This window comes from Opisthocomus hoazin, chromosome 19 (genome assembly GCF_030867145.1).
Source record: "Opisthocomus hoazin isolate bOpiHoa1 chromosome 19, bOpiHoa1.hap1, whole genome shotgun sequence".
NCBI classification, from domain to species: Eukaryota; Metazoa; Chordata; class Aves; order Opisthocomiformes; family Opisthocomidae; genus Opisthocomus; species Opisthocomus hoazin.
The window spans coordinates 11,131,103-11,150,595 of NC_134432.1; the positions used below are offsets into that span (position 1 = coordinate 11,131,103).

Genomic DNA, 19,493 nt, shown 5'->3' on the forward strand with positions numbered 1-19,493 from the left:
GGGAACAGATCCACGGCGATGCGCAGGCTGCAGAGAGCTCCACTGCGAGCTGCACACGTGTCAGGCCAGCTGGGAACGGAAACAGCAACAAAGCAGGAGCACAGCGAGGAAACTTCTGCTTCTTTTCTTGCTGCTCCCCCCCAAAGGAGATAGCAGGGTGAAAAGCTCTCCGTTTTCTGAGACCACACTCCAGAAGTTGCCTTGCTAGTGTAGCTTTTTTCCCCTGTTGTGTTTGTTCATGCTGAATGTTTTCTTGAGTGAGTCGTTTGAAAACCTCCTTGGTGTTGAAGTGGAAAGGTGAGATGCATCTGCATAGAAAAACATTACAATTTATTATGAAGATTTCAAATTATTTTTAAAAAGACAAAGAGTAGCATGATGCCACCGGAGAATCCATCTCCTGTCTCTGCCTTGCTCAGCAGCCACCTCCCAGTACCAATCAGCCTGTTGCCTAAAATCAAACAAGCTAGGGCATGGCTTCGTTTGACACCACCCGTGCCAAATGTGGGCAGGTTATGAAGTGTTTCAACAGGAGATGAATCCCTTCAGTTACAGACTCATTGAAGGAGCTAAATATAGATACCGGTCTACCACTGACCCTTGCTGGGACTAGGGCCGAGGCAATGAGAATCAGGCAGTGAGAGAGAGAATGCCTACCATGGCAGAGAGGACAGTCCCTTGCATCTCTGGAGCCAGAAACCCCCTGAAGTTGGTGGGGAGGCTGCTGTGTTTTAATTCACAGGATTCTTAGCTTGAGATTGCAGCTGTTTCCATCTTCCTAATTAAAAGCAGTTCTGTTTGTTCCTTTGTTATCCCAAATGTTGTTATCTCCTGACAAATCCTGAATTTAGACTGGGGTTTTTTTCAAGATAGTTTCTGAGTAGTGTGATAGATCTGCTGCCCTGCTGACCCCTCTGGCTGTGTCCTCAGACCTTTATTTCCCACTGACACCCCAACAGCAGGACACTATCTGGGGCAAAATTAGTTTGCATGAGGGTTTGAGGCAGCTGAGATTAGCGCAGAGGAAGTCTACCCAGCACAGCAGTGAAAATGATGGGCAGCTCTCAGGCTCTGTGCAACCCAGGAGCTCCCGCTATCGATGCTCTTGGGGAAGCTGCGCTGACGTTTTGGGAAATGCTTACAAAACAAAGCCACGCTATGGACTCGGCCTTTCTACGAAATGTGTTTAACTCATCCCCTATCTTGTGTATTGTGGCTCTTGCAGATCCTAGTGCTGCTGTTCCAGCTGGCGCCTAAAGCAGAACCAGCTGTGGAGTTAGACGTTCCCATGGCCGGGAGCAACTCTGTCCGCGCTGGTAGCCAGTAGGAATTACTGAGCAGCAGACGAGGGATGCGGTGCTATTTCAACCAGCAAGGTGGACCAAAGAAATTGTTTACTTTCTCAGCAAATAAAACTGAAAACTAATCATGCTTTTCTCTTTCCTCAGGGTCTAATGGGTTTTATTGGTCCAGTGGGGGAGCCTGGAATAGTGGGAGAAAAGGTAAGATTGCTTGCAACGAATTCATTGTTGTAACTTTTGCAGGACGAGGGAGACTGGGCTGGGAGGAACGTTGTGCAGGTTTCAGTTGTTGTGTCAGTGCAACACCCAGCTGGGAATGCAGCACAGCCAGGGTGTCTGAGCTAGTCTTGGGCCGGGCAAAAGCCATCCACTTTGCATTTACGAATTAACATGCACTTGCCCTGCAAGCAGATGCTGTTAAATAGTCTCTGAAAATTTGAGCTTTATCCATTCATAATCTGTCAGAAAGCTTATATTTAACAGTCAGTTCTGTTTGTTCTGGGACTGACGGACCCATCAGCCCCATGTCCCTGGTCGAGGGAGACCCAAGGGGTTTAGGTGACGGACAGATGGGTGCAGGGATGTGCTCACCAGCCCATACTGAGTTGACAGTGGGGCCGCGTAGGACCAGGGCTGAGCCCACACTGAACGGGACATCTCAGCGGTTCCTCAGGTGCAGAGGAGATACAAGAGTGCAGCCACCTGTCTGAGCAAAGCTGGTCCAAGTATTTCCCTTTTCATTTCATGAGGACTATACCATCCAGCTGCCCCTGTGGCTGCACTGGGCACGCTGCTAAGGGCTGGTGCCCTCTTGTGTGCAGTACAGATACATGCTTCTTTCAGGAAAAAAAATGGCTGTATTTTTCATAAAAATGTACATGGAGATTAATTTATTTTCTGTTAAAGTGTAAAAATTTTATTCAGGGGTAGCTTCCAAAGACAAATCATCTATGTCATTCGTTGTAACTCAGCTGCAGACTGCTGGTTTTCATTGGTGGTTTAATTATTCACAGTCCAGCTATAAAGATAGTAAGGAGCATAAACTGATGCATTCCACACATCAGTTCTCTCTCTCACTTTTATTACTTCAAGCCCCGTCCTCTGGGTAATGATGTCAAGACTCTGTGACAGTTACACTGTGTTCGCTGCAAATGCGTTTTATTGCTTGTCTGCAGCAGCCTTTGGAAAGCCCGTGGCACTGGTGGTCTCTGGCAGGGCAGGAGCAGGAGCAGGCTCAGTCCAAGCTGTCAAGGCACACAAGAAGTAAAAGGAGCGATGTAACGTGGGCTGCGCTTTACAGAAGGAAAACAGAGGAATAGAGTCTGCGGTGTGTCCAAGGTGGTTACACAGAAAATTGGTGCCTGAGTGAGCTGTCTCAATGGCAGCTGCAGCCCTGAATTGAACGGGGAGTAAGGGGTTTGCCATGCAGGAGGCGTGAGAAGATCTTTTTTCTCACTCCAGTAAATTCACATCTGGCCCTGTGACTTCTGTGCCAATGCCTTGACCACATGAGCTGTCCTCATCTTGCAGATCGACTCTGTAACACGATGATGTTACGTTGGTGTCCAGGCAAACCCAGGCTGTCCTTTGAAAATCTGCCCTAGGAGATCCTCAGCACAGCTGTGATTTCTATCAGACTTCTCTACCAGGACAAACTTACCAATGACAGAAATAACTATCATGAAATCAAAACCTCAACCAGGCCTCCAGCTGGCATAGCATCCTACAGCTTACTCTGCTGTTGTGAGCTAAATGAAGTGGGAAATATGCTTTCATTAGACATAGCTGAGTCAGCAATCTCCATTCTGAGAGCTGCAAAACTTAAGACTGAAGCCAGTAGAATCCAAAGATTATCAAAGAGAACAATACAGTTAATACATACTTAATAAAATCCATGCATTCAGGGGTGAAAAAAAATTCCTCACATTGGTTTACAGGGGCCAACTGGTGACAACACAAACTCTGGGGTTTGTTTTTAATAAGCTGCTTAGAGCCCAGAGAATATTTCCCCTTACACTTTAGCTGTTGGAAGGTAGGTCAGATTTTGGGCGTAAACTACTTGGCAGCATTTGCTAACTCCTCCTTCCTCATCCCCCCAAGCACACAAACATAACACACCTCATTCCCGGTGCGTTACTGGGGCTGCCAAGGAGAGTACAGGCAATTGTGACAGGAATTGGCTCCATCTCCAAACGGGAGAAGCCAGTCTCCCGTCGCTAGAGCCATGCCTTCAACTCAGCCTTGCGTCTGTGGGTCGCAGTCGTGCTCACGGAGGCTTTCACCTCGTCTTCCATTCCTGGCTGAGCTGTAGGGCCAAGGATGTGCTATGGGGAAGTGAGATGTTCTGCATGTGGGGATAAGTAAGACTTCTGGAATTATGAAGTGATTTTTTGGTACGTTAACTTTTTTAATGCCAAATGATGGCTTGTTTTAGAAGGGATAGTATCTTTAGGGTGGGCTGTGGAGGCATCCAGCTCCGAACCTCTTGTGAACGCAGGCCTCGGATCATTGTTGTTTGCAATGTGGTCTCAGTATGAGCCGCAGGATAGGGAGTCCTCCCAAAACGCCTGCGGTCTCCTTCTGAAACCACCAGCCATCTATTCCAGGCAGCACCTCTGTTTTTTTCCAATGTGATTCAGCAGGGCCTCATGACCACAGCTTTCAAATCCGTGTCTCTAAATGCCAGAACGTGTAGGGATTATGATACTGCAGAACAGAGAGAGATATCGTGCCTGGGGTGGGAAGGGCTGAAGGTCTCCTGGGATCTAGTCATAGAACTGTCCAGAGTTGAAGGTGGTCTTAAGTGCATTGCTTGTTTCTTGTCCCTCGGTGGTTTGATGGCAACAGTGAAGTCCCCTCTCTTGGGATGTGGAGGATTAATTAATTCTTGCTGTAGTCCCATAACTACTCTGATGAGATGGATACGTGGAAGAGGGCGATTATTATTCTGTACTGGAAGCTTTTCTGGTAGAAATCTGATGGCATAGACTGGAATGTGTGGAGCTTTTAGTTGTTTCATTGCTCTGGATAACAGTTGCTGGCAGCTCAGAGTGCCTGTTAGCAGAAGTCCTCACTCTTTCCCATGCACCTGTGTCTCTCTTAGGGCGACCGTGGCTCAGTGGGACCCCCAGGCCCTCCAGGAGTCAAGGGGTCGATGGTAAGGAGTAAGTCTGCATTCTCTCGCTCTTGCTGTTGCCTTCCTCCCTCTGCCCTAGTGAAGGGTGCATCTTCTCCTGATCTTTTGATTACATGAGAATAGCTGCAAATTCTTCCTGTCTCTGTGGGGATGGGAATGGCCATTTGATTGACCGGGGATTGAGGTATAATCTCTCCCCAGCTCTCCTGTTCAGCTGTCTCCCTTTCAGAGAACCACTGGGTTTCAACACATGTTCTGCAGCTGCATCAGCTGAGGACCTGTTGTGTCAAGCATAGATAACCTGAAGGATTGCCTGTTTCCAGTCATCCCGGCAGCTGAACAGACATGGTCCAGGAAAAGGGATTTCCAAACCTCTGTTGTTCCCATCCCACCAAGTTGCCAGGGGCAGCCGGAGATGCAGGGCTGCTTGGGCAGCACGCTCGTGGTGTTTTGCTGGGCTGTGTGCACTGCTATTTGGGGATCCTTGTTTAGGAGTGTAACAGAGGCGACCTTGACAAGATCTTGTCTTGCTCTGACACTTCTCTCCTGTCTACCCTGGTACAAGACCCAAAGACAGATTTTCATGTTAATTCAGCCAATTCTTTTGGGCTGTTCAGAAAATCTATCTGCTTATATTGCTAGCAAGGTTGGAGCTGGGCTTTTGGCAGCCTGGACATCTCCATCTGCCCCTGAGCAATTTTACCCTGACAAATAACCGACCTGCCTGACCTTGCAAGTCACCAGCGATGCCTTTTTTCCTGTCTTCCCACTTGGAGGAAGAAGGGCTGAACAGATGCTGGGAGTTCACACCAGGTGTCATCTTCCTTCCCTTTCAGGGGCACCCCGGGACACCAGGAGGAGTCGGTTTTCCTGGGATCCCTGGACCAACGGTAAGTAAAGGCTACCATCACCTCGTAACACCACACACCAAAAATCAGTAGCATTCATGGGCTGAGTCAAGCAACTGCATCCCAGCTGGTTTAAGTTTGATATGAACAAAAGATATTGGGAAAGGAATGGGGCATGGATGAGAGCAGCATGGGAAGAGATGCTGAAAACAAAAATATCTGATGCTTAATGCAAACTTTTGTAGCTGATTTCCCTAACAGAAGGGTTCAAAACTCATAATCCAGCCTTGATCTTTTAGCAGGACATGAGCTCGCTAGCTCAAGACGTTATGCGAGGGGCCAGACTCTTTCCAGTGGTGCCCAGCGACAGGACAAGGGGCAATGGGCACAAACTGAAGCAGAGGAAGTTCCATCTGAACATGAGGAAGAACTTCTTCCCTCTGAGGGTGACGGAGCCCTGGCCCAGGCTGCCCAGGGGAGTTGTGGAGTCTCCTTCTCTGGAGATATTCCAGCCCCGCCTGGCCGCGGTGCTGTGCAGCCTGCTCTGGGTGACCCTGCTTTGGCAGGAGGGTTGGACTAGATGACCCACAGAGGTCCCTTCCAACGCCTACCATTCTGTGATTCTGTGAGGCCCTTTATTTCTGGTAGGAACTGTTGGCAGTATGGTGGCCACATCGTGCGATACAGCGACTGCATTGTGTGCTCAGTGCCTCATGCAGTGACTGCATCGTGCGTTTTCAGAGACCCTCGCTGGAGGGAGAGGAGCCGCGGAGCAGCTGCCCCCAGATGCATGCTGTGTCTGGATGGGCTCGTCTGGCACACGTGCGGCTGTGCCTGGGGCGTGCAATTGGTGTGGAGGCAGATTTGAGCATGGCTCCCATTTCCCACAGCCGTTGTTTAGACAGAGCTCCGGCTCTCCCAGCAGCATGGATGCCGCTGCGTGTCGTTTGCTGGAACTGATGGAAAGGCAGCTCTGGGCGGGTAGAGGGAATGGATTTTGCTCAGTGTGTGAATTCCCACAGTGTTGTTAACAGGGAGGAAGATCACAGTAACGAAAAGCCTGGGCAGTGCCAAAGGTTTGGCTTCCGATTAGCAGCAGCTCTGCCCACTGTGGGAAGCTCGGGGATGCTCTGGGCCCACCGGCTGCAGCCAGCTGCTGGCTGGGGAGAGACTGCACAGCTGCAAATCAATGGAGGTGAGGGAAAGAAAAGGTCTGAGGTCAAGCAGCATCTTGGGGTGACCCACCTCTAACTGAGGAGCAGCAACGTGGCACTCGTCAGGCCCTTACAATGAAACGAGCATGCTGCTGCCTGCAGCCCCCAGCAGCGAGCTGCTCCGTGGCCCCTCAGGGCAGCAGTTGCTGTTGACAGAAGTCTAGGAGGCAGCTGGATATCTCGAGATGTCCCTTTTTGAGCAACTTTCCCAGCGTGTCATCTGCTGCGTGACTTGGGGATGGCAGGAGCACTGGGCAGACCCCCTGCTTACACCGTGCTGTGGGCACTGGGGAGGATGGGAGGGCGCCCGTGGCAGGGGGAGGTTCTGCACTGGCCCTGTGGCAAAGAGCTCCCAGTCCTGAAGCACGATGTCGTGCACCACTGTTACCTGTAGTTGAGGCTGAGTTTTGTCTTACTTCACTGGGGTATGACAACAGTATGAGCAGAGGCATCAGCTCTGAGTGGAGACGCTGAAACCTCTCTGTAGAGCTCCGTCCCCAGGCACTTCCACTTCAGTTCCTTTTCTCCTGCAGGCAAATAACCAGCAAGTTCATCCAAGCAAAATGTTTCCTCCAAGACTGCATTTCAAAAAGTCATAATTCAATAAGTCAAACTTCCCCACAAGCCAGTAAATCAAATAATCCCCCAATATTAAGTCCTCACTCATTAACTCCAGCTGTTTCTGCCTGTTTCTCCACCAAACATTCATTACTTGCTTTTCAAGCCAGACCTGAGGCATGCTGTTGTTGTTAGTCCTAAACTGTTAAAATCTTTGAGATTAAGCTACGCAGTGAGCCTGAGCAGCTCTGATGGCTGATTAATTCAACAGACCGTGACTGGGAATGGGGAGCAAAGGTATAGTCAATGGTAGGAAGCACTGCCCTGAATCTCAGCTCAGTGAGGCTTGTGAATTCCTTTTCCCTCTTCCTGCTTACCATCGTGGTGCGTCTTTTGTGATCATACACAGTTTTGAAAATAATGTATACGTATAGGTATATTAAAAGTCACTCATCTTCTCCTAAGCAGTTCCTTGAAATTCCCAGCATGGTATCTAGTTGTTTCCTCGACATTTTGCCATCACAATGAACATTTCTGTGCTTGCATTTTCATAAGCTATTTGGGATAGGCTGAGACTTCCAAGAGGATATTCCAAATACCAACAAAGAATTTCGTTTCAGTATGTGTTTATCATAAAAATCTCTATAAAACAGACATCTGACACATCTACTGCTTGTCTGTGCCAGTCGCTACTGACCTCGCTAGCAAAACTGGGATTTACTGTGATTACAAATATAGTTACAGTCGACTAACTTTTCCGTCCTGAGCAAGAACAGCTAAGCATTTGTATTCTGATCTTCCATGCCATGCAGAAGGATACCTCCGTTCCAAAAGCAAAGTCTTTATTAGCGGCAGTGATACAAACAGTCGGAAGATCACAGTCCAGTTTTGTTCTGAGCCTTGGTGGAGTTTTCAGGGCTGACAGTTGGTAAAATCTATTAACATACAAATAGCAAAACTTGATGTGGAATGTTTGAGAGAGTAAGAATGGAATGTGTCATTTTGAGGTTTGCTTTTCTGACAGCAGAAAGGCACTAACTTTAAATATGGGATTTTAAAGTTATAATACAGAAATAAATCCTGTTAATTGAACATATCCTTTAATTTTTGAAACTGATAAATATTCTAGCAGAAAAAAAAAATCTGTTTAGTGGTGTTCTGCATTTTCAGTATGCACATTAATGAATCAAGCCTGTACAAATCCAGGTTAAAAGACAACCTGAAACCTTTCTGTAAGTGTGAGAACAGGATGATCTGCAGCACCAACAGTTCAAATGAAATTAGCATCTATCTGCCAGTACGAATATTTATGCAACACTAACAGGGCAACAGTTACTTGAAGATAAAATCAATGTTTGGCTAAAAAGGTCAAACTTGGATACCTAAGATGAGGTGTCTGATTCTGTATTTGTACAACTGAAAAACAGATCCTGGGTATTATTATTTTTGTACAGATACTGAGCAACAGCTGCTTTTAATAGCTTCGGAGGGAATTCTGGATGTTCGACTTCTCTTCAAACCACACCACTTACGCAGACAACAGGCTGCAGATACTTAAACATACAAACCTCAGCCAGGATCCTTGGCCTAAGTGTTCATAATCCAAAGGCAATCAGTGAGTTTATAAAAAAGACCATTTATAGACAAGTAAATATGGTAATATCTTTGGCAAGAGTTTCATGAACCAGCCTGGCCAAGGGTCTGTGTCTGAGGCCACTGCAGATCACGCAGGGATGTGGGGTCTTACCAACAGCTGCTGCCTTCCTCCCGCTCCGTCTTCATTTTGTTTCCCTTTTTCCCTTCCAGGGTCCGGCAGGAGTCCGTGGTGCGCCAGGGTTAAGAGGGATGAAAGGCCGCAGGGTAAGCACTTTCCACAAGCTTTTGGTCCTGCTCCTCTTTCAGCCTTTGGAATAGCAATCTAAAGTGGATTGATCTGGGGGGTGAAGATCAGCAGCAGCTGGGGCAGCACCTTCACAGCCAGTTTTCTGCAGTGTATAAAGACTGCAGTCCTTGAAGTCTTACCAGGGCTGCGAATGCAAGCGATGTGCATGGGCAGGGGGGTGTCCCAGTGTAGAGGTTATCATGGAAGTGGTCCAGCTTGTCTTTTCCAAGCAGCTGCAATGTCAAAACAGTGTTTATGGACACTTCTGGTGGGGTTGGTGAAGATTTAGTCATCTGGAGATGTGTTTGGGCTGGGGGAAAGGGTGCAGAGAGAAGACCAGGAAGAGTGCCTTTGCTGCCAAGGGACAGAGAGCAGCTGAGATGTGGAGTGTTGTGAGTTAACCAGAGGCAGATAAAGCAGGAAATGTTATGCCATGAAACAGAATGAAGAGATGAGGCAGGCGAGAAGAGAGCTGACAATCAGGCGAACAGCCTGCTCTCCCCATGTCTTCCCTTTCAATTCGCAGCATTAGTACCTTCTGGCAGCATTCTGTGGGGTTGTGAGAAAGGTGTGTTTTGCATGTCAGTAGATCAAATTATAAGCATGTCCTGTGTCTTTCTGTGGGTTTTTCCAGCCCATAACACAAAGCCTTGATTTTATCTATACATATCTGAACAGTACCACACTGTAAAGCATGGGTGAATCCTTGCTCTGCCTGGGAAGAGCGGACCCGCGGCCTCTTGCTGGGTAATGGTACTAACTAGCATCACTGACAGTGCTACAAGTGCCTGTTACACTGGATAAATATTTCACCGGCCCTCTGTGTCAGTTCATGTGTGCTTCTTCCTGCTCTGTTTGGGTGACAGCCGACAGCAGAATGACCTCTAGACCTGCCAAAGCTGCTTGTTTTCCTGCCTGTGACATCCAGCCCATGTCCCACTGAGCTCTTCAATCTTTCTTCTTCTTTAAGGGGACATTTATTGCAGGAGCATCTCTGCTTTGGGTTGTTTATCCTTGTCCAGCTGCTTTACAAAGTATTAATAGCAAGCGCACATGGGTTCCACTGAAGGCCCCAACAACAACATATTTTGCATTTCTCCCTCCAAGGATCTTAAGATACCTGTTTCCATGTTTCACTTTCAAAGACGTAGGCTGGAGTAAACTATACATTTTACCAACCTCCAGTCTCTGCTTCTGCTGCAACCCCTGCTTGGGGAATTCAGGACAGCCAAGGATGGCATATGTTTCCCTACACCAGAGCTAATACTCGCCTCAAATAGCTGGGACCAGGAAACGGAAATGGAATAACCAGATAGAAAGCTTTGTAACCACAGAGTTACGTACCCTGGAACTGCTTTAAGCTTTAAAAGCACAGCTAGAAGGACACCAAGCCCAGCAGATGCATGTCAGTGTTCAGCTTTTAACTTGTGGCTGGGAAAAAAAGCTTCTTTGCTGCTGTTTTCCTTGGTGGGAAGGCCCATGGATCTCATGCCCCAGCTCCGCTCTCAGAGGGTCCCCCGGGAGCAAGGCTTCTCTGTGCTACATAGCAGCAATTAACTGAGCTGTCCGGGACATCCATGATCATGACAGATGAGAAGCTGGAGGTATTCTTTCACGGGAGGCTTTGAATGGATGTTGGAAAATATCTCAAGGTAAAACAACAGTGCAGGGCTGAACAGGAAACACCTTCTGAATGAAGCCAGGCTGCCGGCTGCGCGGGCTCTTGGAGAGGTGGGTCCTCCGAGCGGATCAGATGTTTCTGCCAGTGCCTTTAATGTGTGCAGTGACGGAGAAGGAGTCCCAGCACTGCCTCCTCCCCGCTGCCAGCCGGCGATGCCAACCGCATCCCCTGGCACGGAGCCTCTCCTTGCGGCAGGCGGACGCGTGCAACTGCAGTGTTTGGCTCTTGAGCTGTGTTGAGATTCACTCGCATTAATCTTCTTCGGCTTCCTACATCTGCATTGGCCCAAAGTCCTCAACCCACAAGGGAAGTACAGCCGACCAGGCTGTTTCCAGCTCCGCTTGTACTGTCAGGAATGACAAAGGGGATATTTACTGTCATACAAGGTAAAACCAAGAGCAAAGCTGGATTCAGCTCCTAAGAAAGGAGGTTCATTGCCACAGCAGGGACCTGCCTTTAGGTGTAGCTAGATCCAGGGAGAGGATAACAAACCCTCAGGAGAAATCCTGCAAGACACCAGCTGCCACCAGCACAGTCCATCCTCAAAATGAACGTACCGCATGGTAGAGACATTCAGCTTCACGGCCTTGGGTTGTGGTTCCTCTCCAGATGTTCAGGATGGCAGACCCTGTGCCAGTCACTCCCCCCAGACATTCCTCCACTGAGGAAACCCAGACTTCAAAGCACATCCCATCCCTGAAAACCAGAAGTTCAGCAGTGGCTCCATCCCAGCTGGCTGCAGAGCCCTACAGAAAGTCACCCCAAGATGCGCAGAACATGGAGGAAGAACAGGAGGCAATGCCCAGGCATGAGGGTGCGTTAAGGTCTTGATCTTGCCCTAAGGACATTGGTATCAGAGAAGGGTAAGGCTCCACCAGCGTGCGCTGAGTAGCTGGATCTGCTGCTGGTGCCCTGCGCTGATCCTGCCCTCAGCACCTGCTGCGGGGCTGTGGCGTGGTGGGGATTTGGTGCCTCTGAGCACTGTGGTGATAGAATCCATACAGAATTTGCGAGAGACACAAACATCCTTTCTAAGATCCCCAGCAGAGAGCAGGAACTTGGACTTCGCTCTGAAATCCTACAGATTTCAGTGAGTATGATGGGGGAAGGTCGGTATTGTAAGGACCAGCAGATCTCCTGCCTGGAGGATTTCTGGGCTGTAGATGTCTCTCATGTTTTCCTTCTCTTCATACTCTCAGAATATGTTCCAGGCACATAGTATTCTTTGTTTGCTTAGTTTGTCCTGCTATTCCAGCTCTTGGTTTTCTCAGGATGGGTAAATGATCCCCAACTGTAATTTCAGACATTACCCTCTGTCTGTCCTAGCTTACAAAAGGGACATAATTCAATTCAGAGTGGAAACATGAATGCAGCCTCCGCCAGATGTTTGTGGATTCCATGAGCTCTGTTTGTGGATACTTCATTAAAGTAATTTTGCTTTTGAAGGAAATGTATATAGCAAATATGGTTTTAATTGTAAAGAACAATGGAGACTTTTGGGGGTCTGTATTTATGTTCTGATAATTTTTGTATTGTCAAGATTTAAGTACAAATTTTAAAAAGAAAATGCTGTACAAATTTTAACCTTCTTTTTAGTCCTGGCAAGGCTGTTGTTTCTTCCCAAGTCTTTGTTCAGCCCATCAAGCTGATACTGAACAATCTTCCACAAATGCGGTTTCCCTGCTCCTCTTCCCTAAGGACAAGAAACTTGGACATGTGAGCCCAGGCGTATTTCCCTTCATCCGTACTCAGCGTAGCACTTAGACATGTGCTTAACATTCAGCTAGTGACAGCTATGCACATGTTTAAACCTAATTATTTAACCAAATCAAGGTTTAAATTTGAAGGCGGCTGATTCAGCAAGTCCCTCACCCTATCTCACTTAAATTCAAAAGCACATTTGTGTTAATCAGTGCCTCACAGCAGGAAAACATGTGGTCTCCAGCATCCTCTACTGAGGACAGCGATACCAAAAAGCCCAGGCATTGACTGATAATCTCTGCAAAGATTAAATATTGACTGGAGTCGTGACGTTGCAACTCAGATCACAAAGCTGCACCTGAAATCCTGCTGTAAAGTGTCTTACCTCGCCACGTTCTTCTGGCCAAGGTGTCTGTCAGTATTCCTGGCATTTTATCCTCTCACTGGAGAGGATGCTGGGTAACTAGCTCAGGCGACTCGGAAGAGCTCTTCAAATCCCAAAGCATGTTTCTGTCTTCCACCGTGCCATTCAGTCGTCAGGCTCCTGCATTAACTATTGCCCAGGTGAAGGCTAGGAAGAAGAGAGAAGGCGAGCAGAGCTGCCCTCCCAGCGCCCCACCGCTCTGTGCGGAGGGGACCACTGTCGCCCTGCCACACGACCCGATGCCTCACTGACAGCGGGAATTCGTAAGTGCTAGGAATTTATGGAGCAGTGTTACATAAGCAAACCTGAAAATAGTTGCTTTTTCCAGGCCTAGATGACAAGTTGTTCATGGAGAAAAAGTGGAGGTGTATTGTTTTGCTCCCAGGGATTTTTCTAGTTGGCTGAAAAAGCATTAGAAGTGTTTGAGGAAAAGTTAGCTACAGATCTATGGCCAGTGACGACTCCCTTCAGCTTTGGTCAAGGCATCTGCTTGCTTTTCGTTTGGCTGGACTATGATAGTGAAATGTCAATATTTGGATAAAGAGGTAAGGAAGAAGCTTTGGATTTCTGGAAGGGAGCTACTGGCTGCTTGTTCGTGCTGTTGCTTTTTCTATTCAGAGGCTGGTGACTGTCTCTGAGCTCGGAGTATCTGTTTAAACAGGGGGAAATGCAGCGCTGCTTTGCAGAAACACCTTGCTAAGTATTTAGCTCTGTTCTGCAGGAGTGCTGTCTGCTCTAGCAGCAGGGTATAGCTCTGTTGACTCATATGGACTAGTAGTAAACCTGAGTTGCAAAGCCTGGAGCTGAATTCCCCTGCATTTGTGAGCTGACAGTGTTCATCTCTAGCCAACACCATAACACTTCGTTTAGTCTGGGGTTGCTGATGGTGCTGCTCAGTATTGCACGTGTCTGAGGGAAATACTGCCTTGACCCGTGTGCTCACTGGTCGTGCGGCACTGTGCCCTGCTTTGGTGTCATTGCTGGAGCCTACATTAAAAATAACTCACGATTACAGGCGGCAGAATGTGACTGCGGGTGAGACTTGCAAGGACTTAGTACTAGCTTTCTACTGCGTAGCTCCATGGGGACCTACACAGGGATTACAGTGAGAAATGCGCCCATGTAAGACACTGGAACTAGAATTTAAAAAGTGCTGGGTGCTGCCCAGCCCTGAGTGTCTTGCTGCGTGCTGAGATCCAAGACCTCAGCGCAAGCGTGACCTACTGCAGCTGGAGCATCGGCATTTGGACACAGGGTCACAGAGCTGTGATTTCCTGCGCAATACCAGTTTGGCTTCTCTTGCCTGACAAGACAACCAAAAGGGGAAATTCATCTGTTTAGGTCACAGTGAGCGATGACGCTCGGTCTTGTGGCTCACGTGCAGCAGTGGGACTGCCCAGGAGCGTCCCTGTGCTGTGACTCCCTGCATGACCACGGGTGAGCTGCTCTGAGATGGACATGGCAGTGCCTTTGAGCCACATGTTCCTGTCCTACTGGCTTTGGTGAAGCAGTTGAGACGGTTTTTGAATGCTTCATCAGCCATGAACCTGTATCCCTCTGTTCCTTGGCTGCCCATGTGCAAAGGAGCGGACAGATCTTGATTTAACCCTCCTTTTTTCCTGTTTACATTGTAAAGCTACTTGGAGCTCGCACTGTTTGAACAGCGCTGGCCCAGCAGGACCTCTCCTGAGCTGTGTACTGCCATACAAATACTAACACAGACTGAAGAAAAGCTTCCTTCTCCGTTTCATGGGCTCCTAGAGATGCAAACACCGATAAAGCCATGCCTTTCACTGCGCCCTCCTTACCCCATTTTCAGGACGGGTCCGTGCTGCGTATGCCCTTAGAATGACGTTCCCTGAGGTGCCTCTCTACACACTCTCCCTGGTCCCGCTGCCCTGCCATGCTCAGGATAGGCATGCCCAGCTTTTTGTTTGATTTTGAAGCACTGAGGGTTCAGGGGGAGCCCGGGGAGCTGTGCTCAGCCCTGCCTGCAAGGCCAAGCCGCCGGGTCTGCAGGGGGAAGGCACCATGCTGCGCCTTGCGGCTTTTGGCATGGGATGCTCCCTGGAGAGCTGCCAGGACCTCACTCACTCATCTCTAACCAGTCTTGTCAGTAAAAGGGAGTTTTAAACATTTAACTAATTGACTAAATGTAGCTTTTCCTGTCAGGGTGAATTAGGGGAAGCCTTTATCCTGGGTTTCAGCCCAGCAGGCTGGAGAAGATGAAGCTTGCCACATGCATTTGTGAATACAAGGTCAGTTTCTCCTTCTTTTGGTCAGATGCCGATGAGATGTGTTGTGATGGGATTAGGCAGGTGACTGCTGTGAAGTGAGATTGCCCTGGCAGATCCTGCGATGCTGGTGACGGGGCTCTGCTGGAAGAAACAAGGATACCGTAAACACTTGCCCAGCCAGCCAGCCCTGCTGGGTTGGACTGCTGAGACCCGCAGCCATTGCCGCCCTTGCTGCAGCGCTGAGTGAGGGCTGAGGGCACCCAACAGCCCCCACCCAGCTCAAAGCAGCCCAGCACTGGCAAAGGGGCTGGACAGGACAGGCTACAGAAGATGGGCCTGGAGGGGCCAGAGGCATCCTGCTTTCCTCCCCCAGCAGCATCTGTCCTGGAATGGAAACCTCTAACCTGGGTCATAACTGTCATTTTGGTCTCCTACTTGCCTCTGCTTCCTCCTTCTCTTAACACCGGGGCTGAGCTGCTGAATCTTTCCCCTCAGCACTTTTTGAGAAGCAGGGAACCCCGCCATCTCAGAGAGTAGAGATGTAATTCCACGAAATAGCTGAACAGCTGCTCGGAGGAGGGGAGCAGTTTGTTTTCCGGGGAGGATGAGAAGTTGGGTGTCAGGGTGCTTGCCCAGGGTGCCGGTGCCATGCACATGTTGACGCCTCCCCTCTGTTCGGGCAGCCCAGTAGCCAGCCCAGGGCAGGTCTGTGTGTTTTGCTGGGTTGCTGGGTGTCCCAGTCACCCCAGGCAGCTCCCCAGATGCCCCCAAGCCCTGCTCTCCCACTACTCCAACTTATAGCACTGTCGGGCTTCAGCTGTTAGTAGCCAGGCTTTTAAATGACCTTCTGGTTAATGACACTGTGCTTTGAGGTTTATGGGGACATGGACTGATAAACCTTTTGGTGTTTACTGCTCTCTGATCTAGTGACCAGCATGAGCCGGGACGCCTGGGGTCTAGGGCTGGTGAGAGCTGCCATTACCTTGGCGTAGCAAAGCACCAACCTGTGAAACCCCGCTTGGTTGTGGTGTTCCCGTCTGGTGCACAGTCCTTCTCCGTCCGTCTGTCCTGGAGACCAGGCTGAGCATTCTTTAGAGCTGTGTCTTACTGGCATGCAGTACAGGCTTTTGGTTATTTAATCTCTGGTACGCTCAGCGGCATAGGGTTTTGCCAAGCACAGTAGAAGCTTTTACATTATTTTATATTGACAATGTTTGTCTGCTGTAATAATTTGGCTACGTTTCCTATACATCTTCTGCTGTTATGCTGCCTTTCTTTGTGAGGCTCTCTCTTTGCCTGTCATACTGGAGTTGCTTTTCTAGTGCATTGGCTCCCTAGCCCTGTTATTACTTTTGGCATGCGGTTTGCATCCCGATTAAGCACATTGGCTCCTGTTTTCTCTATTTCCGTGTTGGCCTGCTCTCAGGATTCCTCTTACCACTACATTCTAACACCACTCTGTGTTTTTATTTATTATTTATATTGCAGTAGCGCCTGAGAGTCCCAACTGAGCTCATGGCCTGGTTATGAACATGACATGCGTTAAAATAGAGTCTCTTGACATGTCCTTTTTTTACTGTTTTATTTTCCCTGCCCATGGTTCTGTTTATTCTCTGTCAGTGTGACGCACTGGTTTCTAGGGTTCGAACGGTGCAAAGGGCTGCACGTTCAGCTCTTCTGAAATTAGCTTGAAAGCTAGATCACAGCTATCCCCTCTTCCCAGTGCTCCCCTTGCTTTGAACCCCCTGCAAGAACAAGGATGACTCTTCCTCAAGGATGCCTGAGCGTACCACAAGCTTTTCAGTTTTAGCTGATCACATCCAGGATCGCTCACGGTCTGGACTCCTGTACATGCCCTGAGCATTAGCAGCAGCGTGCAAGTCCCGTGCACCTCCTGAGGTTCTCATGCCCGCTGCACGAACGCATGGAGCCAGGAGTAGAAGCCGGGCGTAGGACCAGACGTGCCCAAGCAGGGATGGCTGGCTGCACTCCTCCCAGCATCCATATTCATGAGCACCTGCCTGGTCCCTAACAGCAAGCCAGTTCTTTAAAGAGCAGGTAGCTGCAACTGAAGGCTTGGAGTCCAGCTGCCAGCAAATACAATTTGCTCTTTGCGAGCACCTTGGGGCCCAGGAGAGTTGCGAAGGTACTGCTTGGTGGGGGCTTGTGTGCCTCTGTATATTTTGTATCTTTATTGCCCTTGCTGTGATCATTCAACAGTGTAGTATGCCCAGGGTTAAGGGCAGGGACAGTTGGAAAAGCAGGGTTTCTAGGAAGGAAGAGGTTTGATATCCAAGCCTGTGCATTGCAAAACTCTTGTCAGGTAACCATTGTCTGAAAATCAGGCTGTTTCTGGCCTGCCTTTCTCCTCTGGCTTTGGTTTGCGGTTGGTAGTTGGTTTAACAGGAATAAAAAGTATTTTGGTGCTGTGTGCTGGTAAATGGTGAGAAATGAAGCAATAAAACACAGAAGCAATCTGTTGAGTCCAGGGCTCTGAGCTGCTGTGCTCAACCCAACGAGGTGTAGGTTGGCTTAGCCAGGACTGATCTCACGGACTTTCCTGGTGACCAAAGCTAGGGTGACTGCTGTGTTTTCCAGTGAGACATATACACTGTGTTCTTATTTTTGCCTCTCTTTTGCCTTTTTCCAGGGTGCCAGAGGGCCTGATGGACCAATAGGCGAGCCAGGGTCACGAGGTGTCAAGGTGAATGCCAGTGGGTGGCCAGGTTGGCCAAGGCTGCTCTTAGCTGTGTTGTGAAATGCCCTGGACAGGACCAAGGTCACATCCTCCTCCCAGAACAGGGGATATTCAATCGCTCCATGAGGATCAACCGGCAAGGATGAGTCTTTTGTGCAGCCAGAATAAAATCTGTCCAACCTGGGCATCAGGGCCGTTGCTGCTGGGGTCTGAGACCCCGAATACAGAGGCAGTCCCCAAATGTAAAAGGGCCTCTGCTGAAATAATGGGGCTCCTCACGGGAAGGGGGGTACCTTTAACTGACAGTGAGCACGCTTAACTGTTGCATCTGAACATAGCACAAAAATAAGAGCAATTTAACACGACTGGTAAAATATTGCCTAAAGGAATATGTATCTGTTCTGATGTACTTCATGTTAATTAGATCAGGACAGGAAAAATCACAAGGCAGGAGATGCCTGGTGCAAAGAGAGCCTGGCAGATGCCCTGCCTGAACAGACCCTCATCCAAGGTGAGCCTTCTCCATGACAGGCTTTGAGAGGGGTGCATTTGGCAGCAGCCTGGTATGAGAGAAGTGTGGCAGAGCTGGTCCCTTGTCCAACCACTGAATGCCACAGACTCCATCCCCTGCATGGCACGTGTGGCCCTGGGAATGCAGTTGAAATGGGGAATCTCCCTTATATCATGCCCTGCTAGACAGGGCTGTGCTGTCTCCTGAGAATCCCAGCTTCCTGCAAAGCAGGGTTTGCTCAAAAAACCTTCGGTCCTGCAGCCCATTGCCCACAGTCCCTGCTGGGTAGGGTGTTCCTCAGGGCAGGACGTCGGGCATTTGGCCTCTCAAAAGCTGCAGCGGTGTTTGATGCCCAAAAACAGAAGAGCAGGTGGGCTGGGGCAGAGGAGCATCACCATTACAGTTTGTGCTCTTGCCAACATGTCTTTGTCTTTTTACTTTGCAGGGTCGACCAGGGGAGCCAGGCAAGCTGGGGCCAGAGGGGCTGCAGGTATGTCCCCTGTGAGAGGCAGTGCCTGCCGAGCCTAGCATGGTGTCAGTCCCCCACGGGGGTACCTCCACGTGCACAGTGCCCAGGGAACTGCAGCTTCTCCTGGCCAAAGCGCCGCAGGAGTCTCAGCGCATTTGGAGCTGCTAATCACTGTAACTGTGTGTTCACAGGGGAAGATGGGGGAGACGGGGGAGACAGGAGCACGTGGCTTTCCAGTAAGTGTCCGTCCCTTGTGCTTCCCTTCATAACCTCGGTTTCACTCAAGTCCATAAGTTCGGAGTCCTGATCCAGGAGAAAGAATTTGGGCAGTGTCTCACACTTACAGGGCCACCTCTCCAATCCTTTTAGTGGAGCTTTTATGAGATGCATGTTACTGCCAAGAGGCATGAGGGATTGCTATGGGGTTGGAGCTGACCTTGGTGGTTTTAATTTTTCTAGGGTATCCAAGGACCTTCTGGACCTCCAGGAGCAAAAGGGGCTCCAGGCGACCCGGCAAGTGTCTTATCATTCTCTCTTCATCTGTCTTTCCTTGCACACCCACAGACACTTCATTTCTTCCTCTGTCTGTCTCTTCCCCACCACTCATTCCCATTCTCAGCTTCTCTGTCCTTGCCAACTCCAGCATGGTCAGAGATGTGAAAGACTTGGCTAGAGTCCTCGGAGGCATGAGAAAAGACAAGGTCAGACCTCTGGAAAGCAAAAGAGGACTATGGATCAGCCAGGGAGAGTGTAGGATACAGCCTGGGCTGGATTTCAGCAGGGGAGGGAGAAAGTAAGGGCATGGCTGGGTCTGCGACAGGGTCAGATGTAAC

The 19,493-nt window shown here is 49.2% G+C and overlaps 1 protein-coding gene across 1 annotated transcript in view; it reads left to right on the forward strand.

The window, feature by feature from the left end:
- COL27A1 (collagen type XXVII alpha 1 chain) overlaps positions 1–19,493 on the forward strand; it is a 163,049-nt gene that overhangs the window by 97,057 nt on the left and 46,499 nt on the right. Inside the window, exons 25-32 of the mRNA XM_009935398.2 lie at positions 1,449–1,502; positions 4,405–4,458; positions 5,274–5,327; positions 8,864–8,917; positions 17,633–17,686; positions 18,637–18,681; positions 18,852–18,896; positions 19,120–19,173. Of these exons, the coding sequence (XP_009933700.2) occupies positions 1,449–1,502; positions 4,405–4,458; positions 5,274–5,327; positions 8,864–8,917; positions 17,633–17,686; positions 18,637–18,681; positions 18,852–18,896; positions 19,120–19,173 (414 nt within the window). The remainder of the gene's footprint in view (positions 1–1,448; positions 1,503–4,404; positions 4,459–5,273; positions 5,328–8,863; positions 8,918–17,632; positions 17,687–18,636; positions 18,682–18,851; positions 18,897–19,119; positions 19,174–19,493) is intronic.